General features: G+C 45.0%; 1 protein-coding gene across 1 annotated transcript in view; it reads right to left on the bottom strand.

Moving 5' to 3' along the window:
- The window catches only part of LOC126237535 (filamin-A), a 914413-nt gene that overhangs the window by 80609 nt on the left and 811344 nt on the right, over positions 1-22460 (bottom strand). The window contains exons 38-40 of the mRNA XM_049947718.1: positions 20708-20881; positions 8681-8920; positions 8320-8463 (exon numbers count right to left, since the gene is read on the bottom strand). Coding sequence (XP_049803675.1) covers positions 8320-8463; positions 8681-8920; positions 20708-20881 — 558 coding nt within the window. The remainder of the gene's footprint in view (positions 1-8319; positions 8464-8680; positions 8921-20707; positions 20882-22460) is intronic.

Raw genomic sequence — 22460 nt, 5'->3', positions numbered from 1 at the left:
AGGAGGTAACGTCCCCTGTGAAACCAATACAGGTGCCGGCAATGGGGAAGCCGGTGTCCGAGAGGTCGGAGGGTGGGTGCCCGAACGTGGACGTAGCTGATTTTGGTGACGACGTACCACCCGATCCCCCGCCTGCAAGGTATAGAGCCGGCGGCCATTTCGGCGCAGGACCACCGCCGGTATCCAACGTGGATTGCGACCAAACCCACGGGCCCAGACCGACCTACCCAGTGGAAAACCAGGTACTTCGGTTTGTGAAGACTGGCGAGGACCAGGCCGGAGGAGGTGCAGCAGAGTCCTAGGTTGACGCCCATGGAGGAGCTCTGCGGGGCTGCGGTCGCCCATTGGCGTGGTCCGGTATGCCGTCAAGAAAAACGTCAAGGCTTCCTCTGCTGGAAATTCGTGCACATACTTTTTCATCTGCGTCTTAAATGTGCGCACCATGCTCTCGGCTTCCCCATTCGATTGTGGATGGAAGGGGGGAGAGCAAACGTGCCGAATACCGAAGCGCCTACAAAAATCCTGGAAGGTCTGCGAAATAAACTGCGGTCCATTGTCTGAGACCAGGGTGATTGGCAGACCTTCCACAGAAAAGATTTTTGCTAGTGCCTGGATTGCAACTTCTGAAGTGGTTGAGGAGCAGCGAACCACATACGGGAATCGGGAATAAGCATCAATGACAATGAGCCAAAAGCCATTGAGAAACGGGCCCGCAAAATCGATGTGAACACGTTCCCATGCTTGTGTTGCCGGCGGCCACGAAGAGAACGTTGCCCTGGGAGATGCTTGTTGGCTTGCACACTGGGAACAGGCGGCCACCAAGTGCTCAATTTCTCTGTCAATACCGGGCCAGTACACATGTCTGCGAGCCAAGGTTTTAGTACGGGAAACACCCCAGTGCCCCGCATGTAATAACGTGAGGACCTCCCTTCGTAAACCTGCAGGAACAACCACACGAGGAGCTGTATCATCGGTAGCCAGAAGGAGAACTCCTTCCAAGACCGAGAGGCGGTCTCGTAGAAGAAAATAATTACGAAGAGGGTCCGAGGCCCGGCCTGAAGGGCGGGAGGACCACCCATGCTGAATGAGGCGAACTACTTGCCGGAGAACCGGGTCAGCCGCCGTTTCCCCGGCGACTCGAGAACTAGTGACCGGGAAGCCATCAACCGCTTGGCGGGACGCCACATCCAAATGAAAACACATAACCTCCTCTCGATCGAACGTAGGATCCGGGCCCACCGGAAGACGGGAAAGAGCGTCGGCATTGGCATGCTGTCCTGTAGGGCGAAAATGAATGTCGTAATGGTACTTAGAGAGGAACAAGGCCCAGCGCTGTAGTCTGTGGGCCGCCCTATCCGGAATCTGAGAGGTGGGGCCAAATAACGATATTAGCGGCTTATGGTCAGTGATTAACTGAAACTTCGTGCCGTACAAGAAAGGGTGAAACTTGGTAACAGCGTAGACAATGGCCAAAGCCTCTTTTTCCACCTGGGAGTAATGGGCCTGCGCGGGACTAAGCGTTTTAGACGCAAACGCCAGTGGTTGCTCGGAACCGTCTGCGTTGCGATGGGCCAGGACCGCCCCCACCCCATACTGCGAAGCATCTGTAGCCAGGACCAACAGCTTACGGGGATCAAAAGTAGCCAAACAAGGGGCTGAAGTTCGGAGGCCCTTCAACGAGGTGAACGCTCGCTCGCATGCAGGCGACCAATCAAAAGGAACACCCTTGTGCAGAAGGCAGTACAGGGGGTGGGCTATAGTGGAAGCCCTGGGAATGAACCGGTGGTATTAGGCTATCTTGCCTAAAAAAGCTTGTAACTCTTTCAGCGAAGTGGGCCGAGGAAGGTTGACGATACCTTGGACCAAACTTCCTAGTGGCTGTATGCCATGCCGAGATATGGTGTAGCCCACATATTCAATGGATGGTTGGAAGAAGGTTGACTTACGCAGGTTGCAACGCAAGCCCACAGACCTGAATTTGAGAAAGAGGGTGCGAAGGTTGTGCAAGTGTTCCTTCGTGCTGCGGCCTGTGACAATTATGTCATCCAGGTAATTAATACAATGAGGGATTGTCGACGTGACATGCTCAAGATAACGCTGGAATATCGCCGGGGCACTGGATATTCCAAAAGCCAACCGCTGGTATTGGTAAAGGCCAAACGGGGTGTTGACGACCGCCAGCCGTTTGGAGTCCTCATCAAGAGGTATCTGATGATAAGCCTCCGACAGATCGATTTTCGAAAAATATTGGCCACCCGCCACGGCGGAGAACAATTCATCAGCACGAGGCAAAGGATAGGTGTCCACCACCAATTGGGAATTAATGGTGGCCTTGAAATCGCCACAAAGACGTAATGTTCCTGAGGGCTTCTTGACAATAACGAGGGGCGAAGCCCACTCACTGGAAGAAACGGGAAGAACGACCCCTAGGGCTGTCAGCCGGTCTAGCTCTTCCTTTACCTGAGGGCGGAGAGCCAAGGGGATCTGTCTCGCGCGTAGAAAACGCGGGCGAGCCGACGCCTTCAACGTTAAGTGAGCTTCAAAATCGGAAACACGCCCCAGGCCCTCCTCAAAAATATCTGGAAAGTCTGAGATCAAAGATTCCAATGAGTGATAGGGAACGTCTTCGGAGACCAACTGTATGGTGTCAGCAATAGAAAAACCGAAAGCCTGAAAGGCATCCAGGCCAAAAAGGTTAGCGGAGCTCGCATCACTGACAACAATAAAAGTAATAGGCCGAGTGACTGATTTGTAAGTCACGTCGGTAGTGAATTGACCCAGTAGGGGAATGAACTGTTTACCATAACCGCGTAGACGCCGGTAAACTGGCGCCAACGGGGGCGATCCAAGGTCGGAATAAGTTTGTGCATTCAACAACGAAACTGCCGCCCCCGTATCTACTTGCAGTTGTAACCGGCGCGACCGAACCGACACCTCAATAAAGAGTTTGTGGGCCGATGCGGCGGGAGCCTGGCCCGATGAAACTTCCTGAATGTCAACGTCCATGTCCTCTGTACTTGCTTCCTTCGATGCCTTTGAGGCTGAGCGGCAAACTTTAGCAATGTGACCTTTTTTATTACATTTGCGACAAACGGCCCAACGCTGGGGGCACTCTGACCGATCGTGATGTATATAGCACGACGCACAGGACGGCAACAGGGGCCGGCGGCCGGAATTCTGTTTACGCACCGTGCGGGAGCGTCCGTAACGGCCGGATTGCACCGCTCGCACGTCGTCCACCCCGGACACAGTGGACGCGGCCGCGCCACCCTGAACCTCTGCGACGTCGCACCACGCTTCCAGCTGTTGACCTGCCGCGTGAGAGACTTCATACGATTGAGCAATGGACAGAACTTCCTCGAGGGAAGGGTCTTCTAACTGCAGGGCCCGTTGCCGGACCTCCCTATCAGGGGCCGAACGAACAATGACGTCGCGTACCATAACGTGGGCATACGACTCTCGCGACTTCTCCGTGACAAAATGACACTTGCGACTAAGACCGTGCAGTGTAGCGGCCCACGCCCGGTAAGACTGATGGGGCTGTTTCTTGCATTGATAGAACTCGACCCTAGCCGCCACAATATGCGTGCGGCAGCGATAATATGAAGACAGCAACGAACACAATGCGTCAAAAGTCAAGGACGAGGGTTCCTGCAACGGCGCTAGCTGCCGCAAAACTTGATACAGCGAGGGAGATATCCAAGACAAGAAGAGAGTACGACATACCTCCGCCTCGGCAACATGAAACGCCTGGAAATGCTGCCGAAGGCGATGTTCATATGTGTCCCAATCCTCCGCCGTCTCGTCATACGGGGGAAAGGGAGGAGGGAACTGCGCCGGAGCAGACGGCGTGGAGAGCAACGCCGGAAGCACTTGTTTCATGGTGGCCATGAGTTCCGTCTGCTGCGCAACCAAAACTCGCACCAAATCCTCCATGCCGTGGAGAAAATGCGAAACCGGAACAACGACGCAACACGCGAAAGAACGACCCTACTCGTCGCCAATTGTGTAGTAACACTGTTCACGTTTACGTCGCACTTCACTTAGCGTAGACCGGGACTGTGTCCTAGGCATGCCCGATGTTGACTGACTGGGCACGGCCCGTGCTGCTGGAGTTGTTGTTGTTGTTCTTGTTGTTACGCCGGCAGAGGTCGCGTCCGAATTCTCGCGTGCCCTCTGGTGGACGGGACTCTACTTGCGGCAACTACCGCCCGTGACGCGCCGTGCCAATGTGCGCCTCCCGCGATCTTTCTGGTGGCTACTACACTTTTGATCAGAATTCAACATTTCTACTCTTGTTTTGCTACCCTTAATTTCAGTTCCTGTGGCATCCATCAGTACTACACACTTACTTTGGTGCCACTGGCAGCCTTTATCTATGACCACATTTTCTTTGAGTTCTGTTAGAAATCTTGTCTGAAATTGTCCAGTAAGATTCTCCCACAGCAGTCAATAAAGGCTTCTCTCTTGATACGCAAATGTGTTGCACTCAGGATATTGTTTATTGTTCAGAAGTCACTGTTTCTTTACAAGTCTTTTGATGGCTGCATACCATGAGGGGTAATTCCCATCATGGATGCTACTTCTACATACACATATATCAAGTGCATAGTCAGTTATTCCTTTTACCGTGAGACTCAGTTCTTCTACGTGCTCCTGCCCAAATAAAGTTTCTCTTTGAGATGCAACATGATTGCCTTTTTACACAGCTTACTGACATAAATATCTTTCTACTTATTTTAGCTGCACTCTGATAATCATTATTGCTATAACTGCCTCATGGAACTGATATCAGTTTTCATGTGAACATCATGAAAGAGGTCAGGTTCATATGTTGCCATTAGGTTTAACATATTTCTATCCTGAATCTGCTCCTGAATTGTTTGTTCTAGGTAGTTTTCAGAGAAGGCATTTAGTAATGTTTTGTAGGATCTCTTGTCATGCCAATTACTTTCAGAACCACAAATATCCTAATTTATTATTGGATAGTTAACTTCTACTCTGGTGATGACAATAAGATTGGGAAACATGGCTTCTAGCGAAAGTTGTCTAAAGTTGATAATTACACCACCTCGATTTCCCTTTAGCCTATGCTATCAATATACGTTTAAATTTCCCATAAAAATCTGACTGCTGTAAACTTCAGATTTTAAAGAGCTTTTTGTGCCAAGTACGAGGGTTGGAATTTGAATAGTGGCAACTATTTATTTACAGCTCATACAAAGTTTTACTGACCTTCAAAGTAGTCACCAGCATTGTGCATAACCCACCGCCAGCGATGTGGAAGTCGTAGGATACTCTTAGTAGTGCCAGTTGTGTTGACAGTTCGAGCATCACAGTCTATTGCCCAATGATTTTGTAGCAGTTCTGAAGCTAATGCCATGAAGTGTTTCCTTAAGTTTAGGGATCGAGCTAAACTCACAATGGCTTAAGTCGGGGAAGTGCAGTAGGTGGTATAGCACTTAGCAGACTCATCAGTCAAACAAATCAGTAACAGCTTGCACTGTACCCTTGAGAATTGTCCTGCAAAATGATGGTCAGGTCCTGCAGAAAGTGTCATCACTTCTGTCTCTTAAGCTGATCATAGGTTGTACTCCAAAAATGAACAGCGTACAGACAGACGTGATGACACTTTCTGTGGGACCTGACCATCATTTTGCAGGACAATGCTCAAGCTCAGAGTTCAACTCGATTTCTAAACTGAAGGAAACACTTCACAGCATTCGCTTCAGAACTGCTTCAAAATCGTCGGGCTATAGACAGCACCGCTCGAACTGTCAACACAACTGGCACTGCTAAGAGTATCCTAAAACTTCCACATCGCTGGCAATGGGTTATACACAATGCATGTGACTACTTTGAAGGTCAGTAAGACTTTGAAACACGTATCTATTTTGTATGAGCTGTGAAATAATAGTTCCCACTATTAAAGTTCCAACCTTCGTATTATGTGATCTTTACTGCTTCTTAGGAGTGCTTCAAACTCTGGCACTCTGTAGTGAGTACTTTGGCAGTTAACCAACAGTATTTTAATATTCTCATTTGTGGGGTGGGGGAGTGCATTTCTTTGAAGCTTACCTTAAAAGTTATGGGTTTCCTACAGCTAGCACAAAGTGGATCACACACAAAACCACCTAATGTGAAAAATCCTTGTGTGCACACCACATGCGGTTTGCTTCCTGGGCAGCAACCTCTGACATGTTGTGTATCCCAGACCCACATTGGATGAACCTACAGTTCTCAACCCTGTGGAGCAAATCTGAAAATTCGCAGCCTTGTTCATCACAGAACCTTCACATTATCTGTTCGAGCCTTCCACTGACTCAAACAATCAGGCAGCCATAATCAGTTCAGGAAACAGTGCTGGAGACTGTGAGCTTGGTTGGAACTCACAGAGAAAAACTATTCTTTTCCATCTTCTCTGTGTGTCACCAGAACAATTTGATGACAGACACCATCTGCTCCAACGTGTGCCACAATCTGCAATCTGTTCCTCCCCATTCCTTCACGAATGCTGGAATAGCCCCTTCAACACATCGACCAAGACCTGTTGTACACACAGAGTACACAAAAAGTTATATCCTCCAGCACTTGCTTCCATTCCCCTGATACTGGCAGCTCCGGCACTGCCCCATGGCGTGAGAAACCCCTACCCGTCCCTCGTCACGCCGGCTAGCAGGCGCAAGTAGTGTTGGCTACCCGCCAGATGATTCTACTGCACGGGTTCGGTATACCTGCAACCTGCTCCTAACAGTTCCACCTTTCTGCATTCTGCCAGTGCAGTGTGAATGCTTATGCTACGGCTCAGCTGTTACGACACTCTCATGTTACCGTCCATCTGCCACTGCCCACCCAACCTCCTTTGAGCAAGCATGCCAGTTGGAACAGCGCTAACAGTTATTGTTATTTAATGCACATCACAACAACCTATGACTGCCAGACACCTCCCTCTCAATAGGGGGCACAGCAGGTTTCTCAAAAAGTGAAGTGTGTCTCACTAGCACAATTTCTGTGGAGGACAGCAGATTGATTTCGTCAGTTATGGGGCCAAGTCATCCTCAGTTCGCACATATTCTGTTCAGGGCTTCTATGCCTACCTCACACACACCACTCTGTGGTGTAGAGCCCGTACTTCCTGCAGAGCAGACAGCATCCACAGAAGAGGACAATACCTCAGTAGCTCCACTACCCAACTCGGAATTTTGCCTGACACGAGCATTTGTAGCTGCTTCCGATCACTTGGAGCCATTTCCAGCTGCTTACAAGCAGCAATGAACTCATCCCGTGCCTGAGGATAGTATTCACAGTTTGTGCGTTCTTACTGGTGTGACACTTTTGTGAATGCTAAAAAATTAACTTAAAATTAGCTTCGCTGATTTTGTTTTAGATTCAGGATATGTTTAGTTATGAGGAATGCAAGTTCCCCTAATATCTGAAACTACAATACACTGACAACAGTTTCTGTAAATAGTGAAAGGAAAACTTGGGATAAAGTTTACATATTTCTTGAAGACATATTTGTTTCTCGAAGTTTTTTCTTGGTTACACTCACTAACAAACTCTCGTAACAATGTCAAAAATGTTAATATGCAACATATATTGACAATATTAATTACTATCAAAGTGGGAAAGTGAATGAAATGACTGTTCCGGAATGCGAAGGCTGTTGCCAAGTTTTTAAAATGCACAAATTAAGTTTACAATCGATGATGTAAAATAAATTTTGCATGTTTAGTTTAGTTTAATTTTTTTAAATCCATTTCATCAGAGGCGAATCAAATAGCAATATAGTATAACAAATTTGAGTAGGTTTTTAAGGCTGATTACTAAGGTTTATATTATTTATAGTCTGCTGGGTGGAAGGGAGTTTCACACATACCTAATTTAAAACATTATCAACGGAAAAAGAAATATGGGCAAACATACTTTGTGCTTGTGTAATACAACAATGTATTACTTATTAACAATCCTACTACTTAAGTACCATACAAATTCTTGTGTGCTGCACTGACTCCATGCAGTCTTCTAGCATATGATTGCCCCCAATCCATCCTTGTCCATTAGGGGCTAATGTGGTGAAGTGTTGCTGCTACCACAGTAATTGTTTGTCAGCCAAGTAATATTAAAGGTGAAGGAAGATTGGGGATAGAGCACACTGGCAGGAAATTGTTTGCGGATATTTTACAGGAATCATTCTGGCATTTAGGAAAACTGTGGAATACTTTGTCTGGACAACTGGAGTGAAACAACTAACACCAGAGGTAGCTGTGGGGGCATAATTAATTATAATATTAATATACTAATACTGAAAATACTTACATTTAAATGCAATCTTTTCACTGACAGCAACCGAATTGGAACTGACATCCGCTATCTCGACTTTAGAAGCATCGTACACTCGGCAGAAGTAAGGTGAACCTCTCACTGCCCTCGCACCGTGCGTGACATCGATTTTGTATGTCCCTGGGGCAAAGAAGTGCTGGCTATTTCCACAAGAAATATTCATGAAGTAGATGATTTTGTCATTAGGACAAAATATCAGTAACAAATGTGATGTTAGATGCTCACATTATACATGCACACATGAAAACAAAAAGCAAGACAATCATAACACTTCAAATGAAAGTATGAAAACAACCAACACAAATAAAAAATATAATGTTTCATCTCATCTACAAACCTGCAGTAACAGCTGTGAACTCAGCAAGCAGGTTCCCATCCTTTTGTTGATAGCACCTGACTGGAACCGCTGTACCGAGTGGACCTGTGATCACCACATCAAACTCCTTTGCTGGATGGCCAAGTGTTTCGATCACAAATGTAGTAACTTTGCCTGCTTGTGATTGATATAAGCCAAGTCCTGTGGCTATTACATCTTGACCTACAGCTGGATTTTTCACAGGCACTTCAAATGGGCAGCCTGTAATATATTATGAAGTTAACTGTCCATTATTAACCATACGAATGACATGCAAGACAAAACTGTTAGAGCAGACTTTAAATATATCTTTCCTTAAACTGAGCTCTTTTTTCTTTCTTTTTACTTTTTAATCATAATATTAGTTTGACTGTAAACTGATTTGAACAATGACACACTAATTTTTTACTCCTACCTAAATGAATGTAGTGGAAAGAAACAATACAATTGTGTCATTTATAAAATTACAAAAAAGATGTGTTCCAAATAACTTCACGTGTCCTGAACAATCAGTCCTTGTTGAACAGTAGACCATTTGTGACCCTATTGAACAAATTAAGACAACACATTTCTTCAGCACATTTAACAAGCAACAGTCTCTTGCCACATGGCTGCCTCTCCACTACATTATGGCACCTACTGGGGAAACGAGGGCCCTACCATCGCCGGACACAGCCGGCAAAATGTTGCATTTGCAAAGCCGCGTGACACCCGCTAGGCCGCAGTATCCGTATGCCTGCCGGTCTTTTTAGGACCCCCACCCGCAGCTCTTTGGCAATTGCAATCTGTGTCTAGTGCAGAATCCAAATCCAATCTCAATTGTGTGACTGAACCCGTCTGTGAATTCAATAAAATGAAGAGTCTCTGATGTCACACTGCGGGACCGCCAATTGTGACCATGACTGACTGTGTCCTCTGAGAGTAATCTACAGCAACAGATGGTGTGCTTTCTCTCGCAACTTCATGGAACTGTATTCGATAAGTGACATTTCTTCTAACAGAATGGGACAATAACTTTTAGTTTCTGTCGCCGTGAAGATTTTTTGTTGTTTGTCCAGTTTCTGTAAAAATAAACTTCTATTTTCAGTGCTACTACCCGGGGACATTCTTGTTTTACATGTGCATTATCTGGCAACATGAAACTTTAATAACAACTACAAATAAAATCATGTTTTTGTGTATCATGTATGACTTGAGGTATTGATGGTTGTCCTCTCAGGTATGGCCAGTTTTCAGAAAAAATTAATACTCTTATCTTTTTCATAATCAGAAGTGAGTCATATTTTTGTGCAGGTCACACAGTTATGAATTGCAGATGCCTCCTACTTTAGTCCAGTGGACAAAATTATCATGCCATCCACAGTCTGTCTATAGCACACTTCTTCTCTGTTAGCTACAGCTGTTCTATGGGAAACTTATATTCTAAATGATCAAGAAATATTAGCTAATGTCCTCATCAGGCTACAGCCCATAGCTAAGACCATGGAAGTTTTTCTATTAAAAATGGAGTAGAGTGCAGGACTGGATTAATTGTAGATATTTCGTAAGTTTGATTTATAGTTGGCCAAGTTTCCCATATTTCAAAAAATTGCTCTTTAGAACATTAATTGTTTCATCCAGAGGGACATTTGTATATAACTTCACCATGTCTAATGAAAGAAATTTACTCTCTAGTAATTTATTAACTTTTTTAATTTGGTTAATCAGTTCATCAGTTAACAGGTGTTTTTTTTATTTTTTTTAAATGGATTACTAAAAGTGTAATTGTTGTTGATTATCTTATTTAATTTTTGACTTAACAGATGAACAGGGCTCCCTATACAGTTCAGTTCATGACTTGTCTTATGTGGCTATTGTCTTTACGTGTTTTCAGTTGGGCTCCTAGTTCAGGAACTCCCAGACTCATAGCAATGCTGCTTTTCTTTTCGCTGTCTGTAATCTGAAAATGTCAGTTAAGTGCATTTTCAAGCAAGTTGTGTATTCCTTGGATAGTTGCCTCCACTGATCTATGTCTGCATGACTAAACAATATTTATAAATATTTTATTTTTGGCATTGTGTTTTTTATGTATGTAACTCTTGCTGTTAACAAACACCTTACTTGTATTTTTACTATAATTTTCTGACATCCTTTTCACCAGAAATTTTACTGTATCAATGACATGTACAACAGGTGCCAGGTGCTATTCTACACCAATCTATAAAATGGAAAAGTTCTTCCCCCCCCCTCCCTCCCCCCACATGAACCATGAACCTTGCCATTGGTGGGGAGGCTTGTGTGCCTCAGCGATACAGATGGCCGTACCGTAGGTGCAACAACAATGGAGGGGTTTCTGGTGAGAGGCCAGACAAACGTGTGGTTCCTGAAGAGGGGCAGCAGCCTCTTCAGTAGTTGCAGGGGCAACAGTCTGGATGATTGACTGATCTGGCCCTGTAACACTAACCAAAACGGCCTTGCTGTTGTGGTACTCCGAACAGCTGAAAGCAAGGCCAAACTAAAGCCGTAATTTTTCCCGAGGGCATGCAGCTTTACTGTATGGTTAAATGATGATGGCGTCCTCTTGGGTAAAATATTCTGGAGGTAAAATAGTCCCCCATTCGGATCTCCGGGCGGGGACTACTCAAGAGGACGTCGTTATCAGGAAAAAGAAAACTGGCGTTCTATGGATCGGAGCGTGGAATGTCAGATCCCTTAACCGGGCAGGCAGATTAGAAAATCTAACAAGGGAAATGGATAGGTTAAAGTTAGATATAGTGGGAATTAGTGAAGTTCGGTGGCAGGAGGAACAAGACTTTTGGTCAGCTGAATACAGGGTTATAAACACAAAATCAAATAGGGGTAATGCAGGAGTAGGTTTAATAATGAATAAAAAAATAGGAGTGCGGGTAAGCTACTATAAACAGCATAGTGAACACATTATTGTGGCCAAGATAGACACGAAGTCCATGCCTAATACAGTAGTACAAGTTTATATGCCAACTAGCTCTGCAGATGATGAAGAAATTGATGAAATGTATGATGTGAGAAAAGAAATTATTCAGGTAGTGAAGGGAGACGAAGATTTAATAGTCATGGGTGACTGGAATTCGAGAGTAGGAAAAGGGAGAGAAGGAAACATAGTGGGTGAATATGGATTGGGGGAGAGAAATGAAAGAGGAAGCCATCTGGTATAATTCTGCACAGAGCATAACTTAATCATAGCTAACACTTGATTCAAGAATCATAAAAGAAGGTTGTATACATGGAAGAATCCTGGAGATACTAGAAGGTATCAGATAGATTATATAATGGTCAGACAGAGATTTAGGAACCAGGTTTTAAATTGTAAGACATTTCCAGGGGCAGATGTGGACTCTGACCACAATCTATTGGTTATGAACTGTAGATTAAAACTGAAGAAACTCCAAAAACTTGGGAATTTAAGGAGATGGGACCTGGATAAACTGACTAAACCAGAGGCTGTACAGAGTTTCAGGAAGGGAAGAACTGACAGGAATGGGGGAAAGAAATACGGTAGAAGAAGAATGGGTAGCTTTGAGGGATGAAGTAGTGAAGGCAGCAGAGGATCAAGTAGGTAAAAAGACAAGGGCTAGGAGAAATCCTTGGGTAACAGAAAATATATTGAATTTAATTGATGAAAGGAGAAAATATAAAAATGCAGTAAATGAAGCAGGCAAAAAGGAATACAAACGTCTCAAAAATGAGATCAACAGGAAATCTGAAATGGCTAAGCAGGGATGGCTCGAGGACAAATGTAAGGATGTAGAGGCTTATCTCACTAGGGGCAAGATAGATACTGCCTACAGGAAAATTAAAGAGACTGTCTCTGACTATGTACTGAGCGGTGTTTCGGTATGCTCTGCGTCCATCATGTGTTGATGTACAGGCATACTGTCAGAGGTTGGAGAGGGTAAAACCCATGCTGGCTTGACACGTTCAATTGATACCTTTGTCGGAACACCATTTTACATTATGTCCATGGTATGCTTATTTCTACTCAGCACTTGAAATGGGCCCGTATATGGTGGTTGTAAAGGCGATTTGACTGAGTCTGTTCGCAACATTACTTGAGAGCAATTGTATAAGTCTTTGTGTACAAACACCTTACGGTTGCCATGGCGAGAAGGTGGTGGGCAACGTATATTTGTGCAGTGACGTTTTAGCTGCTGCACCCAGTGTGTGAGGCCCTCTGGTCCAGGTAGTGAGGTTGGTACTAAATAATCTGCAGGAATCCGTAGTAGCTCGCCGTAAATCATGTCGGCAAGTGATGCACCAATATCGGGTTTGTGAGCTGTCCGCAGGCCTAACAACACTAATGGTAATGCTTCCATCCAACTCTCTTGATGACACATCAATGCTGCTTTGAGTGTTCTGTGCCATCGTTCGACCATACCATTACTGGCAGGGTGATAGGTAGTTGTGTGGTGGCGTTGGAAACCGCACATTTTGGATAGCTCGAGGAACAACGTAGATTCGAACTGACGTCCTTGGTCAGTTGTGACATGAAGGGGGCATCCAAAACGGGCAACCCACGTACACAGAAACGTCTTCGCAGTAGTTTTGGCTGAAATATCGACTATTAGAGTTGCTTCTGCCCATTTTGTGCACCTATCTATGGCCGTAAACAAATATTTGTAACCATCTGACTGTGGGAGTGGTCCAACCAGGTCCACGTGAACGTGTGCGAATCTAGCAGAGGTACCTTGAAAATCTCCAATATCAGCACGCACATGTCGTCCTACTTTATTTTGTTGACAAGGAATGCAGGAACGTACCCAAAGGCGCGCGACTCATTTCATATGAGGCCACACATAGCAATCTGTCAGCAGCTTGATTGTAGCGTTGGCTCCTGGGTGCGATAGTGTGTGGACACTGTCAAATGCCATCTTGCGCAATATTTCTGAAATGAATGGTCTTCGTCTGCCATGAGAAAAGTCGCACCACAGCTTCCGCTTGGAGTTGGGCACCAGAATTTGCTCGAACTTCTGACCTGTAGACGGGTCGTTTAACAGCTGTCGTAGCTCTGCATCCTTGGTCTGTTCCACTGCAAGTTTGTCATAGTCTATAATTTCTGAAATCTCGCAAATATGTGAAAAATAGTCAGCCACTAAATTTTCTGCGCCTCTGCGTATATCTGTCGTGAACTGACATATGAACTCAATATAACACAACTGTCTTGGCGAGCACTTATCACTGGTGTTTTTAAAAGCTGATGTTATGGGTTTGTGGTCTGTAAACACAGTCACTGGCCCAGCCTCTATTTGTGGGCAGAAAAATCGAACTGCTTCGTAGATTGCGAACAATTCTCTGTCATACGTGCTCCACTACTGTTGTGCAGTCTGTAACTTTTTAGAGAAAAACCGTTGTGGTTGCCATTGCCCTTCTACACGCTGGTGCAGCGCCGCCCCTATTGCTGACTGGCTCGCGTCTACAACAATAGCTAGCAGTGCGTAATGAACTGGGTGAGCGAGCAACACTGCTTTGCTGAGGCTTGCTTGAAGATCATTAAATGCTTTGTCCATTTCTTGTGTCCACTTAATTATTCGTCGACCTTTATTGTAGGCAAGTCGCCTACAAAATTGGTGACCCCGACGCAACCATCTGACTCCAGATCAGAAGGTTGCGTGTTCAGATCACGTCGGGATCAGCAATTATGTAGGCGACTTGCTTACAACAAATAATTGCATAGCCGTCCGGTATAATGTGTTAACGGAAAAATATTTATTCGCAAAAACTCACAATGAGAAGAAAGTAAAAAAACAACAGAGAAGTAACAAAAACTAGGAAACACTATCGTCTCACGGCAAAGATAAAAAAACAACACATGACAAAAAAAACTCACGCGCACTTTTGATATCACTTTGCACCAGACATGAAAAATATCACTGCCACAAGACCTTTGGAAAAAAGAGAGCCACTTGTATGAATATCAAGAGCTCAGATGGAAACCAAGTTCTAATCAAAGAAGGGAAAGCAGAAAGGTGGAAGGAGTATATAGAGGGTCTATACACGGGCAATGTACTTGAGGACAATATTATGGAAATGGAAGAGGATGAAGATGAAATGGGAGATATGATACTGCGTGAAGAGTTTGACAGAGCACTGAAAGACCCGAGTTGAGACAAGGCCCCGGGAGAAGACGACATTCGATTACAACTACTGACGGCCTTGGCAGAGCCAGTCATGACAAAACTCTTATCATCTGGTGAGCAAGATGTATGAGACTGGCGAAACACCCTCAGACTTCAAGAGGAATATAATAATTCCAATCCCAAAGAAAGCAGGTGTTGTCAGATGTGAAAATTACCGAACTATCAGTTTAATAAGACACAGCTGCAAAATACTAATACGAATGGAAAAACTGGTAGAAGCCGACCTCGGGGAAGATCAGTTTGGATTTCGTAGAAATATTGGAACACGTGAGGCAATACTGACCCTACGACTTATCTTAGAAGCTAGATTAAGAAAATGCAAACCTATATTTATAGCATTTGTAGACTTAGAGAAAGCTTTTGACAATGTTGACTGGAATACTCTCTTTCAAATTCTGAAGGGAGTGAGGCAGGGTTGTAGCTGCTCCCTGATGTTATTCAATCTGTATATTGAGCAGCCAGTAAAGGAAACAAAAGAAAAGTTCGGAGTAGGTATTAAAATTCATGGAGAAGAAATAAAAACTTTGAGGTTCGCCGATGACATTGTAATTCTGTCAGAGACAGCAAAGGACTTGGAAGAGTAGTTGCACGGAATGGACAGTGTCTTGAAAGGAGGGTATACAATGAACATAAACAAAAGCAAAACGAGGATAATGGAATGTAGTCGAATTAAGTCTGGTGATGCTGAGGGAATTAGATTAGGAGTTTTTTATATTTGGGGAGCAAAATAATTGATGATGGTCGAAGGAGAGAATATATAAAATGTAGACTGGCAATGGGAAGGAAAGCGTTTCTGAAGAAGAGAAATTTGTTAACATCGAGTATAGATTTAAGTGTCAGGAAGTTGTTTCTGAACTTCTGGCCATGTATGGAAGTGAAACATGGACGATAAATAGTTTGGACAAGAAGAGAATAGAAGCTTTCGAAATAATGTGCTACAGAAGAATGCTGAAGATTAGATGGGTAGATCACATAACTAATGAGGAGGTACTGAATAGGACTGGGGAGAAGAGGAGTTTCTGGCACAACTTGACTAGAAGAAGGGATTGGTTGGTAGGACAGGACAGGATAGAGTAGCATGGTGAGCTGCATCAAAGCAGTCTCAGGACTGAAGACCACAACAACAAGCAATTTATATTTTCACATGATATGCTAAAAGCCAGTTGGATGGACACAAGCTATATATTTTTAATTAAGAAATGTATATAAAGGAGGAAGCAAACATTGACAAAAGTTCTTGATCAATATACTTCAAATTTTTCCACAATACTATAAGGGGCATTCCAAAAGAAATGAGCCGGAGGCATAATTACAGAAACAGTACATGTATGCTAGAAGTATTGACCCTGAGTGCCGAGACACTTGTCCCACTGTGACTCAATGCAGTGAATGGCTCTCTCATAAAATTCCCAGGGCTGCGATGTTAACCACTTCCGCATGTACAGCTGGACATCGTCATCTGAGGTGAATCGTTTGCCCCTCAGAGCCTTTTTAAGGGGGCCAAAATGGCATAATCACAGGTAGAGATGTTCGGACTGTATGGAGGGTGGCGGAGAACCTCCCATTTGAATTTCTGGAGGAGTGCTACGACTGTATTGGCTGTATGAGGCTTTGCATTGTCTTAGAACAGAATGACCCCACAGGTGAGATTGCCTGCTCATTTTGATTTTTGGCAAACGGTGATCAAGGTTTGCGAGTAACAATGGGCATTCACTGTTGTCCCCTACTGCAAGAAGTGAATTGGAAGGGGGCCATCTTTTGGTCCCCTTAAAAAGGCTCTAAAGGGCAAACTATTCACCTCTGACGACAACGTCCAGCTGTATGTGCGGAACTGGTTAACATCGCAGCCCCAGGAATTTTATGAGACAGCCATTCACCACTCTGTGTCACAATGGGACAAGTGTCTCAACAGCCAGGCTTAATACGTCTTAACATACACGTATTGGTTTTGGTAATTATGCCTCGGGCTTGTTTCGTTTTGAATGCCCCTTATATAACAGTCAGATAGACATAGACTATACATTTTGTTACAAAACAATGAACAAGTTTTCTGTTAAAACTGACTCAGAAAAAAAATGCTGTGGTTAAAAAATGTGGATGTTAATTTTCTTTCTTGCATTTGGTTCAAACAAGGAAAGTGGAGCATTAGAACCATTAGACAAGTTCTTTCTCACCAATGTGCCCCAGGAGTAATGGTCAATATTTGCAAATATGACTGAAACAATCATTCAAAGCATAAAAGTCTAGTAAACATGGGCTCTAAGAGCCTTTGAGCTACAAGCACCTTTTCATCTTTACTGCTGTGAAACCCATCTTTTCTACTGAAGGAGGCTCTAAAGTATGCATTTTAGAGCTCATGTTTATTAGGCAATTTTTTCTTGTTCTGGCCCATACTACCTTCATCCAAATCAGGGAAAGCAAAGAGCTGCAGTAGATGAAATTTGTCTTACAGTATTGAAGATGAAGTGCTCATAGCAGTTAAGTTATGTACTGCATCCTATGCCACCCTATTCATGGGCCATCTACAGGAATCCTTCCTAAACACCCAGAATCCTAAACCCCTCACCTGGTTCAGATTCACTGTTGACGTCTTTGCAGTCTGGACCGAGGGTGAGGACACCCTATCCACATTCCTCCAGAACCTCAACAGCTTCTCCCCCATTTCCTTCACCTGGTCCTACTCAACCCAACAAGCCACTTCCTAGATGTTGACCTCCACCTCAAAGATAGCTACATCAGTACCTCTGTCCACATCAAACCTACTAACCACCTGCAATATGCCTGTGACCTTCGAAATTGAAACCACTGCTTTCCAACATGGGGAAGAGCACTCCAGACACCAACTCCATACATTGTCAAAGCTGTTGACACCCTATCCCCATTTTGGAACACCACTACCCACAAACACCTATCATATCTATAGTGACCCCTCACAGTACCCAAACCCTACCTAGCTGAGCTTATCAATTCACCACTTCCCCCTAAATTCCCTCTCAATACTCCTCGAAATTCAGAAGCCAAACCAACCCAAAACATTTCTGTTAATCTTTCCACCAGAAACCTCAATCCTGTAGAAGTTTCAGTCCTATTCAAAGGTCTCACCTTCAGCCCCAAAGCCAAGTTTAACCATGTTGGTCTTGTGAAATACCTATGTTCCTTCTCCTCATTCCTTCAGTTGAAACACTCGTTTCCCACCAATTATTCCAACCAAAGCCAACTTAATACCAACACTGAGCCTTGTCCCCAACACATCATACTACCATCCAATTGTGACCTTCATTACCCACTGCCCCCACTCCCTCAGAATCATCCCGTTGTCACCTTCCACAAACACCTTGCCTCTATTGTGGCCTCATCATCTTTCACCAGATGCTTCCCTAAGAACACTAACCTGTCAACAACAGAAAGGACAGCAACTCACAACCTCAAAACAGATCCTGATCTAATCATCCTCCCTGCAGCTGAAAACCCCCACCAATGACATGATGAATCACAATGATTACCTGATAGAAGACTTCCGTCAAGTATCTGACTCCCCGACATACAGAAATCCTTAGATCCATTCCAGAATGTGTACCTCGTGTCCATCTCCTTCCTCACCCCAATGGCACCCTGCACATCCACTTTCTTCACACTCCCCAAAATCCGCAAATTAAACAATCCTGGAGACCCCATGATAGCTCCCACTGAAAGAATTTCAGCTCTTGTTGACCAATACCTCCAACCAAGCTAAAGCTTAGACTCTCACAGTAAAGATAGTGACCACTTCCTCCACTTTCTCTCCAGCACTCCATTCCTTCTTTGTCTCCTGAATCTCTGTCACAGCTGATGTCGCCTCCCTATATAACAACAACCCTCACACCCACAACCTTGCCACTATTGTAGGCCTTCACAGACAGCCCCTATGCCCCGGCCCCCAAACATACGTCCCATGCCATATCCTCGCACCTCCTCATCCTGACCTCCCATCATCCTCCACCATTCCCAAGGATCTGCTACAAAGCCCCCTTCCCATCAACCTGGGCTGGAGCAACTGAACCACATCCTTTGTCAGGGCTTTGATTATCTATAATTATCCTCAGAAATGAGTGACATTCTAAGATATTTCCCACCCCTCCCAAGGTGGTATTATATCACCCACAAAACCTACAAAACATCCTAATCCATCCCTATGCCACACCCACTCACAACCTCTTGACACAGGGATCGTATTCCTGTGGAAGACTCAGGTGCAAGATCTGTCCAATCCACACACCCATCGCTTACACCTTCAGTTACCTGATGGCCAACACGCAGCCGAGCATAACATGCTTAAATGCTTAATTTCAATCACTGCTTCACAACCTACGTCATCTGGATCCTTACCTCCACCACTAGCTCCTGTGAACTATGCAGATGGGAATTATCGTTACAACACATCCATGGCTCCTGTAACCCTCCAGGCTTCAATCTTTGCTAACTCACTGTCTCTACTCTCTCCACCCACCAGTTTCACCATCCTCTGTCTTGCCATTACCTTCTACTCCACATCTCCATATCACCTTCATCGTGCACCTCATCCCACTACCTGCATATCATATGCCCAGCCCATCCACCTACAACCCCCCCCCCCCCCGTCACATTCCTAATTCCTAGACAGCAAACTGAACTGGTGCCTCCCTCCAAGCCGCTAGCCACTCACCCCCAACCCTTCTCCCTGCCTCCCGACACTCTGCCTCCTTTAGCCAAACTCCACCACATCCTAGTCCACCTGGGAAAATGCAATCTCGGCCCTGTGTGTGCAGCCAGCTCAATGTAAGATTACAGGAGGTGCATGGGCATGTGCGTGCATGAGCACCTAGATCTTCCACAGGAATATGATCCCTGTGTGAAAGACTTGTGACTGGATGTGACACAGGGATAGACTAGGATGTTTTGTATGTTTTGTGGGTGACGTAACACCACCTTAGGAGGTGTGTGTGTGTGTGTGTGTGTGTGTGTGTGTGTGTGTGTGTGTGTGTGTGTCGGCAAAAGCTGGCAAGTTTTCTTTCTCTTTTGTGTGTACCTGCTGATGCCTCGATATCTCTGCTATCTGGTTCGTTGTCTCCTGTACTTACACATTATGTGCATTCTGCCAGTATTTTCATTATTACAGAAGTTCATCCATCTTATTAATAATGCTTTTGTATTTTGGAAGAGTGTAAATGGATTTTCTTTAATATTATAGGTTTTATCCACTCTGCAGTATTTTGTTTTATTAGCAGCTGTATCAACTGTAATTATGTTTATTCAGCAACTCTTATCTTTCAGGTGAACTTACTCTTAGAAAAACCCACTAAGCACATTGTAAATCATTGGAATTCTATGAGTACTGTTGGATCAGACTGGATGCTTCTGGCAATTAGCCATCAAGTAGCCTCTTACCAGAAGCATTCAGATACAAACAAAGCCATGTACGGTGTGAATGAGAGGGACAGTGCACCAGTCACACGCACATGTGAATGAGCCTCTCCCTCGAGAGATTCTGTGGGCTCTGCACTAACATGTTCAATATAACACTTGACCCAGGGCTTGCTATATCACACAAGGAGTGACACAATCTTCACACTAGTGTGAGGGCCATTCTCCGCTTTGTGACTGATGTAACTGATGTAATGATCCAAACTGTTATCAGGATCCACTACTATTCATACACGATCTTCTTTTCGAGATCCTCTCTTAAAGATCCTAAATCACAAGTGCACTCACTCTCGTGGAGTACACTCTAGTAATTAAACTGTTTCTCAATGTGCAAATCTACGTAAAGGTTTTGAGAGAAAATTAAAGCTATTATTCCTCGGCACTGGAGTTTTCAAATGTTCTCGGTTCAGTCTCTTACCAGATATATGTAGTCCATTGAGTTTAACATCAATACGATGAGGTACAGCAAGCTTCGGTTGAAAAATCACCTCATATCGGCTGTCTTCAGTCTGCCTAATCGAATGTTTCACTTCCTGGCCAGCTGCTCTGATGCTAACATTTATAACTCCTCTTCCTGCATCTGAAGTATCCACTGTGAAAACAAGAACCACCACTGAAAATATTTTGCCATGTTGGACAATGAAATATACAGGATAGAATAATGACAATACTATGAAAAGGATAGAATACTATTCACAATATAGTGGAGATGCTGAGTCACAGACAGGCAATGACTGCTAAACAAGTAAGCTTTTGGCCAAAAGGCCATCTTCTGAATTAGAAAACACGTATGCACGCACGCGCGCACACACACACGTGCACACACACACACACACGCACACACACACACACACACACACACACACACTGTCTCTGAAGCCAGAATGCTAGCCCCAGCACAGCAATCTGGGTGGTGAGGATGGGGCTAAAGAGGAGGCTGGGGTGAGGGAGGGACACCAGGTTAGAGGGGGGGGGGGATGCTCATGGAAACACACAGGGACGAAATGAGGAGAGGATATGGCAGCCAGGTGCAGTATGGAGGGCAGGAAGGGGGGAGTAGGAGGCCTCACTGAGACCCTTGGTATATTTCAAGGCAGACTGCTGGTCACTACAGACGTTATGGCCACAGGTGGCTAGACTTCACATTACTGCCCTCCCAACCTGGTAAATAAACAGACGTCCTGTGCCACCACCTCCCTGAGTTCCACTGTCTGGTCACAGAAGAGGACGGTACTGAGCAGCATCCAGGACCGGAGCACATGCTCCACCAGGTTTTCGACTACCTCTCGTCATGCCCTGAAATGGGGGAAGACACAACCCACTATCCTTCCAAGCCCCCCAACAGTGGTAGTCCACCACCGAATCTACACAATAGCCTCATCCATCCTTGCACAAATCCTCCTCCTGACCACTAGCCTCGTGGCTCACATATCCCTGTAGCAGATCTAAATGCAGGAGCTGTGGTGTCACCGCCAGACACCACACTTGCTAGGTGGTAGCTTAAATCGGCCGCGGTCCATTAGTACATGTCGGACCCGCGTGTCGCCACTGTCAGGATCGCAGACCGAGCGCCACCACAAGGCAGGTCTCGAGAGACGTACTAGCACTCGCCCCAGTTGTACGGACGACATTGCTAGCGACTACACGTACGAAGCCTTTCTCTCATTTGCCGAGAGACAGTTAGAATAGCCTTCAGCTAAGTTAATGGCTACGACCTAGCAAGGCGCCATTTGTACCATTGCATGTATCTCAAGATAGTCTCACTTGTATCATCAAGAATGCTGTATACCAAAGGACGATATAAAAGTTAAGTGTTCTAGTAGCTACGTTCTTTTCTTTATCACATTCATTACGAATCCTGTTCCAGACTTCGCGCCAGTCGGCGTGTGTGTACGAGTGCCCTTTCGGCTACCCGTCTCTGTGGACTGGCTGCCTTGTCAGTCCACTACAGGAGCCACCTCCAGTCTGGTCACAAGCATCACCCATCCCATCAAAGGCAGCACTGCCTACAAAAACAGTGATGTGATCTACGAGCTAAGCTGGAATATGCTACATTCTGCACAAGCGTGACAACAGACAAGCTGTCTGGCTGCATGAATGGCCACCAAGAAATTGTGGCCAAGAAACAAATGGACCACCCTGTTGCTGAACATATCACCAAACATGACATT

The sequence above is a fragment of the Schistocerca nitens genome, chromosome 2 (genome assembly GCF_023898315.1).
Source record: "Schistocerca nitens isolate TAMUIC-IGC-003100 chromosome 2, iqSchNite1.1, whole genome shotgun sequence".
Taxonomy (NCBI): domain Eukaryota; kingdom Metazoa; phylum Arthropoda; class Insecta; order Orthoptera; family Acrididae; genus Schistocerca; species Schistocerca nitens.
Note: the sequence above shows the minus strand (reverse complement) of the source record. Positions and strands in the feature narration are given on the sequence as shown.